At 39.6% G+C, this 18,156-nt stretch overlaps 1 protein-coding gene and 1 long non-coding RNA gene across 2 annotated transcripts in view; both read right to left on the bottom strand.

Moving 5' to 3' along the window:
* Positions 1-1,475: 1,475 nt before the first annotated feature.
* The window catches only part of LOC134803459 (galectin-4-like), a 31,376-nt gene continuing 14,695 nt past the window's right edge, over positions 1,476-18,156 (bottom strand). The window contains exons 6-8 of the mRNA XM_063776278.1: positions 7,323-7,336; positions 2,780-2,932; positions 1,476-1,535 (exon numbers count right to left, since the gene is read on the bottom strand). Coding sequence (XP_063632348.1) covers positions 1,491-1,535; positions 2,780-2,932; positions 7,323-7,336 — 212 coding nt within the window. The 3' untranslated portion in view covers positions 1,476-1,490. The remainder of the gene's footprint in view (positions 1,536-2,779; positions 2,933-7,322; positions 7,337-18,156) is intronic.
* Positions 13,994-16,318, bottom strand: LOC134803471 (uncharacterized). Its single transcript, XR_010145982.1, has 2 exons — positions 16,266-16,318; positions 13,994-15,744 (listed from the first exon to the last, which is right to left on the bottom strand). It is a non-coding gene; the product is annotated as an uncharacterized LOC134803471 (long non-coding RNA).

Below are 18,156 nucleotides of genomic sequence, written 5' to 3'. Positions count from 1 at the left end.
AACGCCAAGCTCCCGGGCGCGAGGGACCTAAAGCCCCCCATTCACACTCCTACCTTGTAGTCCGCCTCGTTGGGTAGGATTGTGTAGGGGGGTTGCGGACTACGAGCCGTCCTTCAAACGGCTAAACGGTAGCCTCGGTAGCTCGGCCCAACGAGGCGGACTACGAGGCGGACTACAAGGTAAGAGTGTGAATGGGGGGCTTAACGTAAACATTACTTGAAAGTGTCAAGGTTACTTTGACAGCGTCCGCCATAACACCAATAGTTGTCCATGGCGCTGTGGGCACGACTAGTAACGACGACTTTAATCGAACCCTACACGTCAATAAATATTGTGATAATTATCATGATATTTACTTATGTATCTTGGGCCGGATCACAGCACACCCTACACCATCAATACGGATCGCGTCAGTACTGAAGCGTTCTTTGTACGAGGCAGACGTGATGGACTCTAGACAGAGACGCGATAAAGATCAAACGCGACACTACACGCAAGATAAATATCACGATCCAGGATCCATAGATCCATTCCAGAAATCCAGCGAAATATTGTGATCCGTCAATACACTACCCTACACGTCAATAAATATCGTAATCCGACACTTTATATTGACGGATCACAATATGGATCTTGCGTGTAGGGTTCGCCAAGGTATTCTGGCGTTCAAAAGGTTGACGTCTTCTGGAACTACCTTCGCTTGCGACACCAGAGGGTCTAGCCAAGATACAAATCGTTCGCGCCGTAGCGAACGAAACGGTAATCTCTCTCTCTATGACTCTTCCATAGGTATTAGTGCGACAGAGACATGCACGATTGCGGAAACGATTGGCATTTTGGCTAGGCAGAGGCACCATGTATTATGTTGTATAAAGACATAAAGACGCTTGAACATATCTCCTTAGCCATTTAGGATGGTGTTTTTTGACCACGCATTTACTATTATATTCTATTTATTCGATAATGTATGAAAAGCACAGGGATCTAAATATGTTTATTTCAAGGCCCCTTTAAGGCATCTCACATAATTATCTTAAAAATATCTCTTACCAATTGCCAATTTTAACAATACTATATCTTTTAAAGCTAACTTCGTAGTATAATACATAAATGAAGCTTAAAAGTCGGTGTTTTGTAGAAGAGATGTATCTTTTTACGACTATAACAGTCTACTTATACCTATATAGGTATCTATGTCTAGTGTCTACGTATGTATTTATGTGTGTATGTCTGATTTGTTATCAACCGTCCCGTCATAATACTGAGCCAAGTTTGGTACCTAATGGTTCACTATAATCTATATACAACATCTACATATTCACCCCTCATAGTGTGGCTAACCTCACACAGTTTGAAAGAAACGCGGTGTAGGTATATTCTGTAAATAATACTGACTGTAGGTATCATCCGCTTTTACAAAACCTCGACTTTTTGTTTAGTTTTGTTCTGATGCTTAATTCTATAAAATACTATGTAGGTGTGTTTTGTATTTATTCCATCCAATCGTCGCCACCTCCGAATTCGGCGACTGATACCTGGAATAGAGAAATCAAAAATCATTTATTTATTATTATATTAGATAACTCGCATTGCGTTTAAAGGGGTATTTTATGCAACGTGTGTGGACCTGAGCATGTGTGCATGAGCCCCGTCAGCCCCGAGTGCCTTTTAGAGGACCGGTCAGCGAACGAAAAGTCTTCTAGAAATCGATTTTCGCTCATGTCGTCTCGGATATTCGGTACCAAATGAAAGCTAGTGAAAAGACTGAGATTTCAAAAATATATGTAAACAGTCGGGTTTTTTGTTTGTTTTAATAATAGTTGCAGTTTAAAGTAACAGAAAATTATACTTTTTTCAACTTGAAAAAACTTTTAAATTTTAAAAGTGGAAAAATTACCTACTGTACTCACGGCCTCTGGAGTTCAGGTCTCACCCAAGACAGCAATTTTTCCACTTTTAAAATTTATTCTAAGCTTAATAGCATCGTTCGCAGACGTTTCTGCTCGTTAAAAATTAAAATTTGAAAAAACTTTACTACTTAAATTTTACTTTTTAACTTTTTTTTGTACTTTTCTTATTTTTTGATATATCCTACCGCCGCGCCGGTGCCAAGATACTAATAAACACAGCCTACCTCCTCTCTCGGTGGACTGTCGCTACTGAACCCGCCGCCGAGAGCGTAGCCAACGAGCCCACCAGCAGCCAACCCAGCGACGCCGACCCCTACCGCCGCGCCTGTGCCAGGATACTAAACATAGCCTACCTCCTCTCTCGGTGGACTGTCGCTGCTGAACCCGCCGCCGAGAGCGTAGCCAGCGAGCCCACCAGCAGCCAACCCAGCGACGCCGACCCCTACCGCCGCGCCTGTGCCAGGATACTAAACATAGCCTACCTCCTCTCTCGGTGGACTGTCGCTGCTGAACCCGCCGCCGAGAGCGTAGCCAGCGAGCCCACCAGCAGCCAACCCAGCGACGCCGACCCCTACCGCCGCGCCTGTGCCAGGATACTAAACATAGCCTACCTCCTCTCTCGGTGGACTGTCGCTGCTGAACCCGCCGCCGAGAGCGTAGCCAGCGAGCCCACCAGCAGCCAACCCAGCGACGCCGACCCCTACCGCCGCGCCTGTGCCAGGATACTAAACATAGCCTACCTCCTCTCTCGGTGGACTGTCGCTGCTGAACCCGCCGCCGAGAGCGTAGCCAGCGAGCCCACCAGCAGCCAACCCAGCGACGCCGACCCCTACCGCCGCGCCTGTGCCAGGATACTAAACATAGCCTACCTCCTCTCTCGGTGGACTGTCGCTACTGAACCCTCCGCCGAGAGCGTAGCCAGCGAGCCCACCAGCAGCCAGCCCAGCGACGCCGACCCCCACCGCCGCGCCGGTACTAATACCGCTGCGCTGCTGCTGCACTGGCGCGTAAGAGTCGTACATCTGAAGCATTGGGCAATTAACATTAATAAATAAACCATTATGGGACAATCTTAACACAATTTACACTACAAATCAACCTAGTATAGTACATTACATACCTAGGGAGGTGAATTCGTAAATGCTCCAGATCACAGGTGCATGTTTGTACCATAAATATGCGATCTGGGGCTTTACGAATTACCGCCCGTGGTTTGTCTAAAGTTTTACGTCTTGCCTTGGCCAGGAAGTGAGATTTTCTTCTCGCGTAACGGGTGACGTAAAATAAGTAGTAGCATGCCAAATGAGACAGTATTAGGTACATGTTATAGAGATATATAGGAAAAAGCGTGACAAGGGGGGAGGGGGTTCAAAAACTCTAAATTTGTGTGACGTAATTAATGGATGACGCCTTACATATAACTTTATAATGTATAAATACCGTAAAGCTACCCAACTGTAGTCTAGTATTTAACTATGGTCATAGAGAAATATAGTAAGCGTAGAGTGCTCACTCCATACATCAGTTTTGGTACCAAACTAAACGACTATTATTTTCGTAGTCGACATATAGCATCGAGTAGCGGAATTATCAGTACCGCTACTTGATACTAGATGTCTCGAGTGTCGCGACTCACGAAAATTGTATTGGACAACAATTTACAACTAATATTATAAACAGAAGGAGGTGAAAATAGAGTTCCGAAATCCGGTTATAATATTAGCTGAAAATTGTTGAGCATTAGACTTATCGGTCGTCGCGACATCTATTGTCAAGAAGCAGTACCGATAATTCGGCTACTCGATGTTAAATGTCGACTACGAAAATAATAGTCGTTTACGTACGAAAACTGATGTATGGAGTGAGCACTCTATACTGTATTTTTTCTCTATGGTATAGCCCACAAGTGCAATACCCTACCCTACTTAAGTAGTAAGACTGAGCGCACCTCGCCATCAAACGTAACAGTTTGGCGAGAATATAAATGTTTAGTACGTAAGTTGTAAATTTAAATATACACCGTGTTTTTATTGAATTCCGTTAACTTCGGGGTATAGTTAAGTACGTTTATAAGAACTAAATGGCATAGTTAATTTTCAAAAAAAATTTTTTTTTTTCTTTTTTGTTTTTTTTTTGTTAAAAAAGTAATTAAATGTAGCATATAGCGTTGTTGTAACACGGGCATTACATTTAACTCAACCAAACAATTGAAATCTGTAACATATCAATGTCATTTCGTACATCAATCGACCGAGATTGTACTTAAGTTTAGTAGCAAATGTATGAACTCATTCTAAACACTAATCAATATGTAAGCCGGCCCTAAGGCAAGTGTACACGCTTGTAGAGGCCTTATAGGAAAAAAATAAATTATGGATTATCTCCGAAATGGACTTAATTAGAACATCGGTGTCTTTGAGAAAGTTACTTGATTTAAGCTCAGGAATGCACCCTTGAAATTAACGGAAATCAAAAAAAACACGGTGTATAAATAAATTAAAAAAAAAAGTATCAATACTAATGTTCTGGCTTGGCTTGTCTGAGTTGCTTCTATTTACACATCATGTGTTTGAACTTGCCATTCAAATTATAGTCACGCCGCGCCGCTGGAACGAAGATATATAAAATAATTTGGACCATAAGGGCTACCCTACACTAGCGTGATTTGAGCGTCGGCGTCTAGTCAGCGCTATGGAAAATGGCGTCGCTGCGCAGTTGCGCCAACGTTGCGTCGAGCAGCAGCCATAGAGTTGACTAGACGCCGACGCTCGGGGGACGCTAGTGTGGGGTGGCCTTAAGTCGGCGGGAGCTATTGGAGTAATATACTTACTACCTATAGGTAAGTAACTTTCTCACAGATAGCACAGGAGTCTTCACTTTTCCTTTGGACTCGAGGGCCACGGCAAGGCTTAGATTCTCCCATTTTACATACAAAACTTCTAGGTACTCGCTCTATTTTATTTGTATTATCAAAGAGAAATATAAGTAAGCTTGTTGAGCGGTCGTTCTATAATATAGAAGAATTTCTGACTGCGAAATATTAATGATAAAAATAGAAATCTACGCAAGTAGCTAATGTATTTAATTTTAATTTTTAATGTTATTTGTACTAGTTATGTAAGCTGACATGTAATTACTTATTACCAATAAAGAATGAGTATGAGTATGAGTAAGGAAAGTGTGGAACTTCATACATCAGTTTTCTTACCAAAACGCGAGATATTTCGTAGTCGACATCTAGCGTCAAGTAGTGGATTTATCAGTACCGCTACTTGGCACCGGGTGTTATAAGTGTGGCTGCTGACGAAAAATGTACTACTAAAACAATTTACAACTAATATTACAAGCAGGAGTTGAAAGTAGAGTTCCGGTTAATCGGGTTATAATACTCGTATTCGCTGAAAATTATTGAGGATTAAACATTTCGAACGTCGTGACATCTATTGTCAACTAGCAGTACTGATAAATTCAGCTATTTGACGCTAGATGTCGACAACGAAGTAACTCGCGTTTTGGTAAGAAAACTGATGTATGGAGTTACTCTTTTCTTACTTATATTTCTCTAAGGTATTACATTTTTTAGAAACGTATATTATAGTTCGTATATTATAGTTAGCATTAGAAAAAAAGCAAACAATCTTGACGTGTTTTTTTATTGAAATTTATTGAAAAACCCTTTTTTAAATTAGTTGATTTTACTTGTGAGAGCAAAAGAATGTAAAAAATCGTAAGTATATGATTTATAATTGTTATATATTTGCTGTAACTTATTTTTCAAAAGTGTTTCTATGACAAAAAGACACGTCAAGATCGCTTAATTTCTTTCTAATGATAAAAAAACGAACTCTCGTAGTTCTCCTCTATTCATGTTATTTCAGCATCTCGTTTTAATATAAGAGCGTTACTTCGATTACTTGGCTTTTAGCGACAATTTCTTGTGGCTCAATAACCGCCGCTATTTAGTCGCTGATTCTTTGGTCTTTAATTTTTATTTTCCTTTTCATTATCATTGTAAAGTTCGCTCTCTGAAGTTTCATAGTTTTTATAAGGTTCTATTATATTAGTTTCTATTAACAGTATCTTTGTTTGAAGACTCATAACATAACCTTTTGTTACACTTTCCTTCTTTTTCTTATAAATGTCACTGACAGAAAGTTTATAAGTAATTTAATTTAGCATATTCCTATCCTCTTTTCTTACATGTTTATTAATTTCGTGACTGTTTGAAGACGCATAGTCTGTTTAGCTATCTTTTTTCACATTTTCTTTCTTTTTCTTTGTATTTATAGTACCAACATCACTGTCAGAAGATCCTGCGTCCTGCAATGGCTTAGATGGTTGCTTTTTCGTACTTTGTTTCCTAACATTTTCTTTATTTTTTTTATTTTTACCGTTACTGACAGACGAATCAGAATCTTTCAGCAGATCAGTTGCTTTAGTACCTCCTTTCTTTTCTCTTGGTTTACTTTTATTATTATTATTTCTATTACTGTCAGAAGAGTCGGAGTCTTTCAATGGGGAATTGTTGTCTACTGTAATACTGCCTTTTCTATTACTTTCTTTTCGTGTTTTTTTGTTACTGACTTCTGATTCAGAATCCTTTAGAAAATTAGCTGGAGGTGAGCTTTCTTTTCCTTTTTCATCTGTTTTTTTAATATTCCTGTTTTTGCCGCTATTACTGTCAGATGAATCAGAATCTTTCACAAGTTTATTTAGAAACGACGATATTTTGGAACTTTCTCCTGGTTTATTACTGCTTTTTCTATCCTTTACTATATTTTTATTTTTCTTATTTTTACCGTCACTGTTGGAAGATTCGGAATCCTTTAATGGTCCATCTGATTTAATAGTGCTGTTTCCACTCTTTTCTTTTTTACGTTTCTTATCACTGGCAGGTGACTCAGAGTCCTTCAGTGGGTTAGCCTTTGGGTCTTTTTTATCCTTATCTTCTTTTACTTTCTTGGCATCAATTTGACTTTCTGTACTATCAGACTCGGCAATTGTGAAAAACCAGCCTTCGTCACCCGACGATGACGACTCGTTAAAATAACCTTTTTTCTCGTTTTTTTTCTTCTTATCTTTTTCGTTTGTTTCGGGGTTTGTATCTTTTGATGATTTGCGTTCGGATTTTTGCATGTTAGACTAAAGCTCGCTTATATAGTATGGAAATTCTCTTGATGACGGAAAATATTTATTATGAAGATTTCAAGGTTCATTTTTTCAGTATTCTGAGGGAAAAAAGGGTTGGAAAATGACATAGCATATGCTATTGTAAGAAAAATATAGGCGGTTGTTCTGATGCGGTTTTAGCGTGCGAACGGGACGGGACTGTAAATGACCTCAAATAAGTTGACAAAGGATTATGCACTACATCTTGTAACACGGAGGAAAATAAAACATTTCAATGCTTACCACCGGCGGTGTACCTGCGGACAAAAGAAACTATTTTAGAAATACTCCAAAAGTAGCACTTTAAAAAGCGTATAGCGTGCTTAAAGTAGTAGGTATGCTTTACTTTTTTCATCGACTTTATATACTTTTTTAGGTGGCCGAGTGGATATGACGTCCGACTTTCAATCCGGAGGTCGCAGGTTCAAATCCTGGCTCGTATACCAATGAGTTTTTCGGAACTTATGTACGAAATATCATTTGATATTTACCACTAGCTTTTCGGTGAAGGAAAACATCGTGAGGAAACCTGCATACATCTGCGAAGAAATTCAAAGGTGTATGTGAAGCCCCCAATCCGCATTGGGCTAGCGTGGGGACTATAGCCCAAGCCGTCTCGCGCATGAGAGGAGGCCTGTGCCCAGCAGTGGGACGTATATAGGCTGAATTATTTACTTATTTATTTTATATATTTTTTTACTTCGGTACTTAGGTTTTAAAAGTTCTTTCCTTAATAGGTAATACCTACTTACTTATACGTTACGTGACAGGAACAATATCAAGGGTTCCTTTTATACGTTACGTGACAGGAACAATATCAAGGGTTCCTTTTATACGTTACGTGACAGGAACAATATCAAGGGTTCCTTTTATACGTTACGTGACAGGAACAATATCAAGGGTTCCTTTTATACGTTACGTGACAGGAACAATAGCAAGGGTTCCTTTTATACGTTACGTGACAGGAACAATATCAAGGGTTCCTTTTATACGTTACGTGACAGGAACAATATCAAGGGTTCCTTTTATACGTTACGTGACAGGAACAATATCAAGGGTTCCTTTTATACGTTACGTGACAGGAACAATATCAAGGGTTCCTTTTATACGTTACGTGACAGGAACAATATCAAGGGTTCCTTTTATACTTCCCTTAACTTAGTCGTAGGTACAATCTCTTTTGGTGGTACTTTTCAAAGCATGAAATAACTCCTACTACGTTGAAAATTAGGTTTAACAGAAATCCTACGCTTGTTTGAGACTCGAAATCAGCACTCGCTGCAAGTACCAACTTATCTCTCTTGTTGCACAAATACTTGCTTTTTTTAAAGGATAATTGTATCTGTTACGGTTTCCTTGTGCAAGTTTATACGATGTTACCTAAAATTATTTGAACATACCATTTTGTATTTACATAATCCATGTAAAAGTGTACCTATTGTAATATTTGTAATTTAGTTTTTATTTTTATACGGACGAAGTTTCTTGTTTGACAGCTTTGTCAAAGGCACAGAGTAGATATAAATCCCACCAAAAACATTCTGTAAAAAACTAGCCAAGTCTCGATGGAGCTGCTTGTTTATCTCTAAAAAGTAATGAAATCTAGACAAAGTCGTGCCAAGTCTAAGGTTCCTTACTGCGATTTCTTTATTATTATAGTTAATGTTGTGTGACTTGGCCGGTGAAGGGTACACAAGGGTACAAAACCAGGTGCTCCATGACACCATGCACCAATCTGTCGCCAGAACCGCTACCCATTGACGATGGAAATTGCCACTTGGAAAACGTTGGTGATTTTTTCTTTTATGGCGGCTCTAAATTCGCGTTAAATGGCAAGCGAGCGAGATGTACTACATTGTTAATTATTCAGGACCAAATGCAAATATAATTATGTATAGGCGAGCCTGAAACAAACACTTCTTTTTGTAGCGTCAAATCGACCATCGATCTAACATAAAATAGACGTACACACGGACTTCTATCAATGATTAGAAGTCCGTCTGTACTGGAAATAATTTTTTATACTGTATGTTTGGTGTCATGGAGCACCTGGTTTTGTACCCTTGTGTACCCTTCACCGGCCAAGTCACACAACATTAACTATAATAATAAAGAAATCGCAGTAAGGAACCTTAGACTTGGCACGACTTTGTCTAGATTTCATTACTTTTTAGAGATAAACAAGCAGCTCCATCGAGACTTGGCTAGTTTTTTACAGAATGTTTTTGGTGGGATTTCACTTCTTTTTGTAGAAACGTGGGCATATTGATTTATTTTATTAGATTTTCTTATTTGACACATTTTTTTTCTTTTTAGGAGTAGTTTTTTTATTACCATATCTCTAAAGGCTCCGTCACACATGAGCGTTTTCAAAGCGCGGCGTGAGCGGGGCACGATGCGAGCGTGACGCGAGCGCGTAGCGCTCGCGATCTGCGCTTGGACGCAGCGGCCCGCCGGCGCGCTGCGCGCGCGACCGGCTTTGATCACGCCCGCGCAGTCACACACAACACAGCGCGTGTTGCGAGCGGTCACCAGCAACACTGTCATCCCCAAAACGATGACGACTGACCTCCCCACGCGGTGGGGAGCGACCCGCCACAGCCGTCGCAGCCGAAAGGCGGGCACGGCCTCTCATACCTCCCTAAATGGGAGGTATCGAATGATGTACAGCGAGCGGTCACTCGATTACTGAACGTTGGACGTTGGAAAGCATGATCATGGACGTTGAATAGTTTCACGAGCGTTTTGTAGCCTGCAGCGGTATATTGCGACAATACTGCCGACTGCATTACTGCAGCAAATGTCAAATACGATGATGCTGACCGAATTTTTGATATTTACCTCAGTAATTCAGTCGGCAGTAGTGCATGCTGCAATCCTGCTGCAGTATAGCTGCCCACTGCATTACTGCCAAAAATGTCAAAGTTGATGTATTTTTAACCGCCTTAAAATAAAGGTTCTCAGTTTGACCCGTATGTATGTTTGTTCGCGATTATCTCGCGTTTGGCTGAACCGATTTTGATGCGGTTTTCAGAAAAGTGTTTGTTACATTCTGGTAAAGGTTTTAGTATACATAGATCTGAGCTGATGCTGAACCCTGGTTGTACCTAGTGGAACTCAGGTTTGGTGCAACATAAGCCCACGCTATTTTGGTCATCCGTCACATCTTGATGAGCACTTGGGAGAGCAGTACCTTAGACAGAGCTGATGCTGAACCCTGGCTGTACCTAGTGGAACTCAGGTTTGGTACAACATAAGCCCACGCTATTTTAGTCATCCGTCACATCTTGATGAGCACTTGGGAGAGCAGTACCCAAGATAGAGCTGATGCTGAACCCTGGCTGTACCTAGTGGAACTCAGGTTTGGTGCAACATAGGCACACTTTGTTTTGGTTAACCGACTTGTCGTCGTGTGCCTGTTGCAGAGTTCCACTAGGCGGTCATCAAGATGTAACGGATGACCAAAATAGCGTGGGGCTATGTTGCACCAAACCTAAGTTCCACTAGGTACAGCCAGGGTTCAGCATCAGCTCTATTTCAGGTACTGCTCTCCCAAGTGCTCATCAAGATGTGATGGATGACCAAACTAGCGTTGGCCTATGTTACACCAAACCTAAGTTCCAGTAGGTACAGCCAGGGTTCAGCATTAGCTCTATCTTGGGTACTGCTCTCCCAAGTGCTCATCAAGATGTGACAGATGACCAAAATAGCGTTGGCCTATGTTGCACCAAACCTGAGTTCTACTAGGTACAGCTAGCGTTCAGCATCAGCTCTATTTCAGGTACTGCTCTCCCAAGTGCTCATCAAGATGTGACGGATGACCAAAATAGCGTGGGCCTATGTTGCACCAAACCTGAGTTCCAGTAGGTACAGCCAGGGTTCAGCATCAGCTCTATCTTGCGTACTGCGTTCCCAAGTGCTCATCAAGATGTAACGGATGACCAAAATAGCGTGGGCCTATGTTGCACCAAACCTGAGTTCCACTAGGTACAGCCAGGGTTCAGCATCCGCTCTATCTTGGGTACTGCTCTCCCAAGTGCTTATCAAGATGTGACGGATGACCAAAATAGCGTGGGCGTATGTTGCACCAAACCTGAGTTCCACTAGGTACAGCCAGGGTTCAGCATCAGCTCCATCTTGGGTACTACTCTCCCAAAGGCTCATCAAGGCGTGTCGGATGACCAAAACAGTGTGTGCATATGTTGCACCAAGCCTGAGTTCCACTAGGTACAGCCAGGGTTCAGCATCAGCTCCATCTTGGGTACTACTTTCCCAAAGGCTCATCAAGGCGTGTCGGATGACCAAAACAGTGTGTACATAATATGTTGCACCAAGCAAAACGCCTATGTCTGACGGAGCCTTAATACAGCTGAGACCAGCTGAGGGTTCTTCATCAGATACTTCAGACCTTCGATTTTTGACATCAAATGAAGCGGCCCACCAAGTAGAATATTTTTTGTAAAGGCGGTATGTCGATCTCCAATAGTTTGGTTGGGCTCTTGTGTTTTCTAATCAGAGTCACCAGGTACTCCAGATCTTCGATTATCCTAGTTTTTATAGTTTTCCCTTTATGTGGCCATTAAACCCTAACTCTGTACCAAATTTCAGCTCTCTGAGTTTATGGGAAGTACTAGTTCTATTCTGATGATCATAAGTGAGTGAGTGTGTGTCATAAATGCGAAACTTTGCTTTCGCTTAACTTCGGAACTAAATGACCTACAGACTTGAAATTTTGGATTTTAAGTATGTGATTATAGCTTACTGGATGACGAAAATTTCTGCGTTCTGGCCTTATCCAGAGGTTCTCAAATAGGGACCTGAAAATGCGGCGAAATGGTTCCAGTAAAGGATGGTACGGCAGTGTTTGCTTCGCGCTCGACTTGGCGGGGGCACTGCCGTGCCCCCCGATATGTCAAAATAGGTATAGAATAGAATAGGGAATATTACGCAAAACTCTGCGTAGAGGGCGTCACTAGGTCAATCACATGGCCTACCGTGAAACACGACAATCGAAAGTTCGGTTTCTGCCTCTCTATCACTCTTGCCTAATATCCGATCGATAAAAAGGCACATTGAAAACTTATCAAAATATATCTTATCTAAGTATACTACTTATCAATAAGAATTTGGGGCCCTTAAAGAAAGCAATATAACTAACAATGTTCTACTATGGTCTTCTATTTATTATGAGTAATCAAATATACTATTATTGTCTGTCCTTCGGGCCCCCCTGAGGATTGGGGCCCTGGGCACGGGCCCCGTACCCTTTCTAGGGTCCATGTATATAACATCTGTACTATGGTATGCAAATAAAGATCTCTTATCTCTTATCTCTTAAGTTACTCAATGGTTTACTAAACAAATTAGCTGCACTCTGGCGGAGGATTCAGTACCGTCTTTACCATAAGGGCATACGGGGCCCGTGCCCAGGGCCCCAATCCTCAGGGGGGCCCGAAGGACAGACAATAATAGTATATTTGATTACTCATAATAAATAGAAGACCATAGTAGAACATTGTTAGTTATATTGCTTTCTTTAAGGGCCCCAAATTCTTATGTGCCCAAGGTCCAGTATAGTTTAAGACGGCCCTGAGAACATTGCAGTAATACTCCCTATTATGCAATGGGTAGGTAGTACCTTAAGGTTTAAGTTACAGTGGCTAAGCAAAGTACTACGTACCTGCACTCCATCGTAATCATAATAAGACGTAGAAGTGTCATTCATATGGCTCACCGAGCGGAAGCTAACACTAACAGGATTGGACGGCGCGTTTAGTGCCCTCTCTAGTTACGAAGGTTATACGGGTCTCGAGGTCATATCGTGCTGGTTTGCTCGATCGCAAACGAATTAAATTATATGAAAATAATATATAACTTGCCCTAGTTGCTAAGAGCAGGAAGAGATATAGCTTAGATTGGAACTAGGGAGCCGACCCTTTCCCTCCTTTTTTGGGGGGTAGGCACGGTATAATCTCGTGGCTACCGTGCCAAATCAGCTTTGTTTGACCTTAGAAACAATTGTGCCAAGCGGCATCGCCTGAGACAAAAGTGCATACTCACTGCACTTAGCTTATGCCAGGATAGCACGTACCGAGTAGAGTGGCGAGACAGTAAAACGAAGTATGAAATTGTTACTCGGCCGAGTAAAAATTCCATACTTCGTTTTACTGTCTCGCCACTCTACTCGGTACGTGTAACCGAGCCCTCACGAATACATTTTTGAAAAAAATATAAATTTTGTAAGGCTTTATCTTGGAAATTATTAGATGTAGGTACAGAGACAATTTTAGTGTCGTATTGTAGCAAATTTATACCTAGTTTACTTTAAAAACGCCCTGAGAAGGTACTATCAAAAACTAGTTGTTTATGGTTATAATCGCCCAAATCTACATGAAAACCGAAATTTTTGCGGTTTTTTTATTTTTGAAAAGTTGCGTTCGGCGCTCGAGGTCACAAACTTGGTTTATTAATTGGGCCAACATCATAAATAAGTCTGCAAAAAATCAGAACTACCGGATTTGACACAAAAGAGTCCCGTTACAAAATTCTACAATATTACTAGATCATAGGTCAAAAGGGAAACATTGTCTTCTGCTTAAACTTCTTTGTATGATAAGGATCCTGACCAAAATGTTTACTCCATACAGCACAACACAACCGAGATATGTGTATGTGGGCATAACCGGCTGTAGGGACACACTTGTCGTGAGACGCCAAGAACGAGTGTGTACATGCTGTTTCCTTCTCGTCTCGTCTCATTCTTTGTCTCCGGCTCAGATTAGGTCGGAGCGGTGCCCGCTCTCGGCGAGAGGCTCTCGACGAGTACACACTCGTCGGCAGGCGGCATAACAACACTCGTTAATCGCATCTCGCTCATCGGCGGTGGGACAGGGGAATCAAAATGAAACAGATCGAAAACTTTATTTTTTATTAACCATCATAATACAACTACAAACAGGAATTACATATTCTTAAAAGCAATAATGACGAAAAATGCGATTTTATTTACATTCCTAACGTAAATACGAATTTATTATTTAATAGGGAAACACTTTCACGCTTATAAAAAGCAATTCAGCCTAAATCATATAAAATGCAAACCTAAACGTGTCATACATTTGTTTACTAATTCTAAAATGTGACATTTGCGAATATTTTAACAAGGAATATTATGTTTTACAAACATTTATTCTTAATAATAAATATTAGTAAGATGTGTTTAGTTGTACCTACTTGCACAGTCAAGAGCAGATTTTTCCTACTGATGCCATTTTTTTATGTAGGTCAATGTGGCTAGTTCCGTCAAAGGGGCTATTCCGTCCACTAGCGTTTCTCTCGAACAACGAACAAAATTGATAATTTCATCGACAAAGTTGCGATTGCTTTTAGTTTCACCAACCAAAAGCAAATGGGTTTCTTTCCTACGATTGAAAATCAAAAAAATATAATTAAGTAAACACTTTATTGTACAGTCAAGTGTAAAAATATGGGTGCATAAAACTTACTCAAAAATATGTCCCATGGTTCTTAATTCGCTCACATAGGACCTATAGGACATATTTTTGAGTATTATGTGTGCACCCATATTTTTACACGTGACTGTACGAAATAGAGGAATAAAGGTACCTACATCAGATAGAGCATACATGTAGTAGGTACAAGGGCGAACTAAATATATGCTCGTGGACGGAATAGCCCCTATGACGGAATTAGCCACATTGACTTTATGCCCGATTTTTTCCCGTTGGTTTTCGATTAAATTTTGTACAATATACCTACATATAGCGCAATGTCACCGTATGCCCTAAACATCTTCCCCAGAGCTACGAACCGGTATTACATACGTGTTTTCGGGGCGCACTGTGATTAGGTACGTATTTATCCCGCACAGAATGAGGAGGACTTCAAACCAGCCCAATTTTATTCAAATCTAACGAGTCGAAAAACCGACAGTAAAATAAACATTGGCCCATACAAAATGACCTGCCACTTGACTGTAGAATAAATAATGCACAACCTCTAGGTATAATAAATAGACAACGCAACGCAAGAAGTCTGAAATATTTTAGTATTCGTTTTTAGTTTTTTATTGTAATTGTGTGATTTCTGAAATTTTATTATTTTATTTGGATATTAAACAATATATTATTCTACTCTAAATGTTTATTGCGGTAATATAACTAATCACTATGCTTGTTTAACTGTATCATTTATTATTAACATAATGAGTCACCATTATTTTTTAATCGCACTTCTCTAATTTTGGTTCCTTGTAAAAAAGACAGAAAAGTGCGATTATCTCGAAAACCACGAAACTTTTCCTAGACCTATAAGTGCATTTTCTGGACCAGCCTACGGTGCTGTCGGTGGCTAGGAGGTTATCCACTACTTACTGGGCACCCTGTATATTTGTGTCAAAAACTGAATATACTAAATACTAAGAAACCTGATAATGATAAATCAACCTGATGGTATGTAATTTGTTCTACCTACTTCAATTAGCACTTGTGTTGTCTATTTACTTTATATCTATTGTGTTTTGTTTTGGAATAAGTATATGCTTTAGAAAAACACTTTTAGTGCATGATTTATAAAAACGTATCGAAAATTGATTACAAAACTTAAAAATACAACTCTTGATTCTTGTTTCCGATTCACAAGGCACCTGAAAATAATAATTATATTAGAGCTGTTCATTTTAAAATTATATAAGTACATAAATGGGTATTAATGTTGTGAGCTATATAATTTCAATATCATTAATATGTATGATTTTACGTTACTTTACTTGTATGTACCAAAAGAATAAAGATTTAGTTTTATTTATCTCTTAAGTTTTTGATGTCAACGTTTGTATGAAAAACATAGAAACTTTCCACTTTGTTACTATAGATTTTTATGATAACAATCTATACAATCTATGTTTTCAATGAAATCCTTTAACAGTATGAATAAGAGAGTTGTGTACCTACATATTTATGACGTTGATTGTACGTAACTATACAAAAAAAACACAACGAACAAAGACAAAAAGCGAACAAGTTTTTATGATATATATCATATATGATAAATTAAAAAAAAATTATACTATCGTGTGTACAAAAACTAATATGCGATACAAAGCTCCTCTTTTTTTGGGCAGTCGTGTAACAATAGCTTATTAAAAATAAAAAAGGTCTACTCTACCTATATAGGACCGCTATAGCACCGATCGTTACACGCAACACCTCAATAGAAACCTGCGCAAAAACAAAATCAACATAAATAAATAATGCACAATCAAAATCAAAACACAACAAGTAACCAGTGGATAGCGTTTAATTTTTTTTAACCCATAAATGCATAGTGTTGACAAATGTCTACAAAGCATTAGACAGCTCACAGATTAAAAAAAAAAAGGCTTACGTTCCTGAACGCACCTTTATACCAAACGTCAAGTAGTAGGGTGATGATTTAAGGGTTAACTTTACGCAATATTTTTAATTTATAAAAATTACATTGGTTTTAAGACGAAAAGTCGAAAAGCTTGGAAAAATCCAGAAGTTGATAATTTTTAGTAAGTGTGTGATTTTGAACGGTGTTTTCGGGGTTTGTAATTATTTTATATTTAAAAACTTTATCATAGGTATATCACAAATAGTGTACCTTTCTAATGGTAGTAAAAAAAATCATATATCTATTACTGAAAATTACATATTTACATAAATATGATTTAGCCAATTTCGCAGTGAAAATCGAAGTTATATTTTTTTTACTATTTTTCCTAGAATCGGCAAACAATTATGTGATACATATATTAATTTCTGGCAAAAAGAGAAAATCATGCATTTAAGGGTTAATTGCTTTACTAAAAAAACCGGCCGAGAGTGTCCCAGTCCCACATAGAGTAATACAAGTAAAGAAAGAGTGGTACCTCCACACATCAGTTTTGTTAATAAAACGCGAGTTATTTCGTAGTCGACATCTAGCGTCAAGTAGTGGAACTATCACTGACATAAACGCTAGCGTGAACGCTACTTGCTTTCTTTGCATCCCGCTCGCACCGACATAGGTTGGCGTATATGTCAGTGTTGACACTGTTGACAGTGTCAGTGACTCATGGTCAGAGCCCGGAATTTTCGCGACAAAACAAAAGACTGTCGCAATCTTGCTAGGGTTGGAAACATTATTTTGTCGATATCGATACTTGTGTAATAGAAGAAAAACACGCTCAACCAAATAAAAACAATATTTAATAAATAAAAATTGTGAGGTTTATATAAAATTATGTAGAAACAGATACAATAAGTATACCTACATAAATGCCTTTATAGTGATGCTTTATGTTGATGTTTATCGACTCCTATCAATATCACCGTCACCAAATAAATGTCATGTGCTGCTGTTAATCCAGTAACTTTGTCGAATTTTGTAACCTGGCTCTTTTGCGTCAAATCCGGTAGTTCTGATTTTTAGCAGACTTGTTTATGATGTTGGCCCAATGAATAATCCAAGTTTGTGACTTCGAGCGCCGAACGCAGCGTTGTCAAAAATCGAAACAGCCGCGAAAACCCTGTCAACCCTGTTTGGGGGGGGGGGGGGGTACGATCTTGTGGCTACCGGGCCAAATCAGCTTTGATTGACCTTAGACACAATTGTGCCAACCGGCATCGCCTGAGACAAAAGTGTATACTCACTGCACTTACTTAGCCTACGAATACAAGTTCGAAAAAATTATACATTTTGAAAGGCTTTAGGGTTATAATCGCCCAAATCTAAAAAAAACCGGCCAAGTGCGAGTCGGACTCGCGTTCCAAGGGTTCCGTATATTACACAATTTTTAACAATCAGTGCCGGATTAAGATATTTTGATGCCCTAAGCATTTCTAGGTGCCCCCTCTCCCTAGGGTCATCAAGATTACATTGATTTTTTGGTAAATTGAGAGAAGTTCATTGCCGCATTACAGCTGAGAATGGAAATCAGTCACATCATTTTATCACGAAAATTGACAGTGCCGCAGCAGTAATGTTGCAACAGAGTACCTAATGCTGTTGCAGTCGCCACCCGAATGTCACCTTTATCATAGCGTAGAAAGTA

The sequence above is a fragment of the Cydia splendana genome, chromosome 26, assembly GCF_910591565.1.
Source record: "Cydia splendana chromosome 26, ilCydSple1.2, whole genome shotgun sequence".
Classification (NCBI taxonomy): Eukaryota; Metazoa; Arthropoda; class Insecta; order Lepidoptera; family Tortricidae; genus Cydia; species Cydia splendana.
This window is presented reverse-complemented; position numbering and strand designations above follow the sequence as displayed.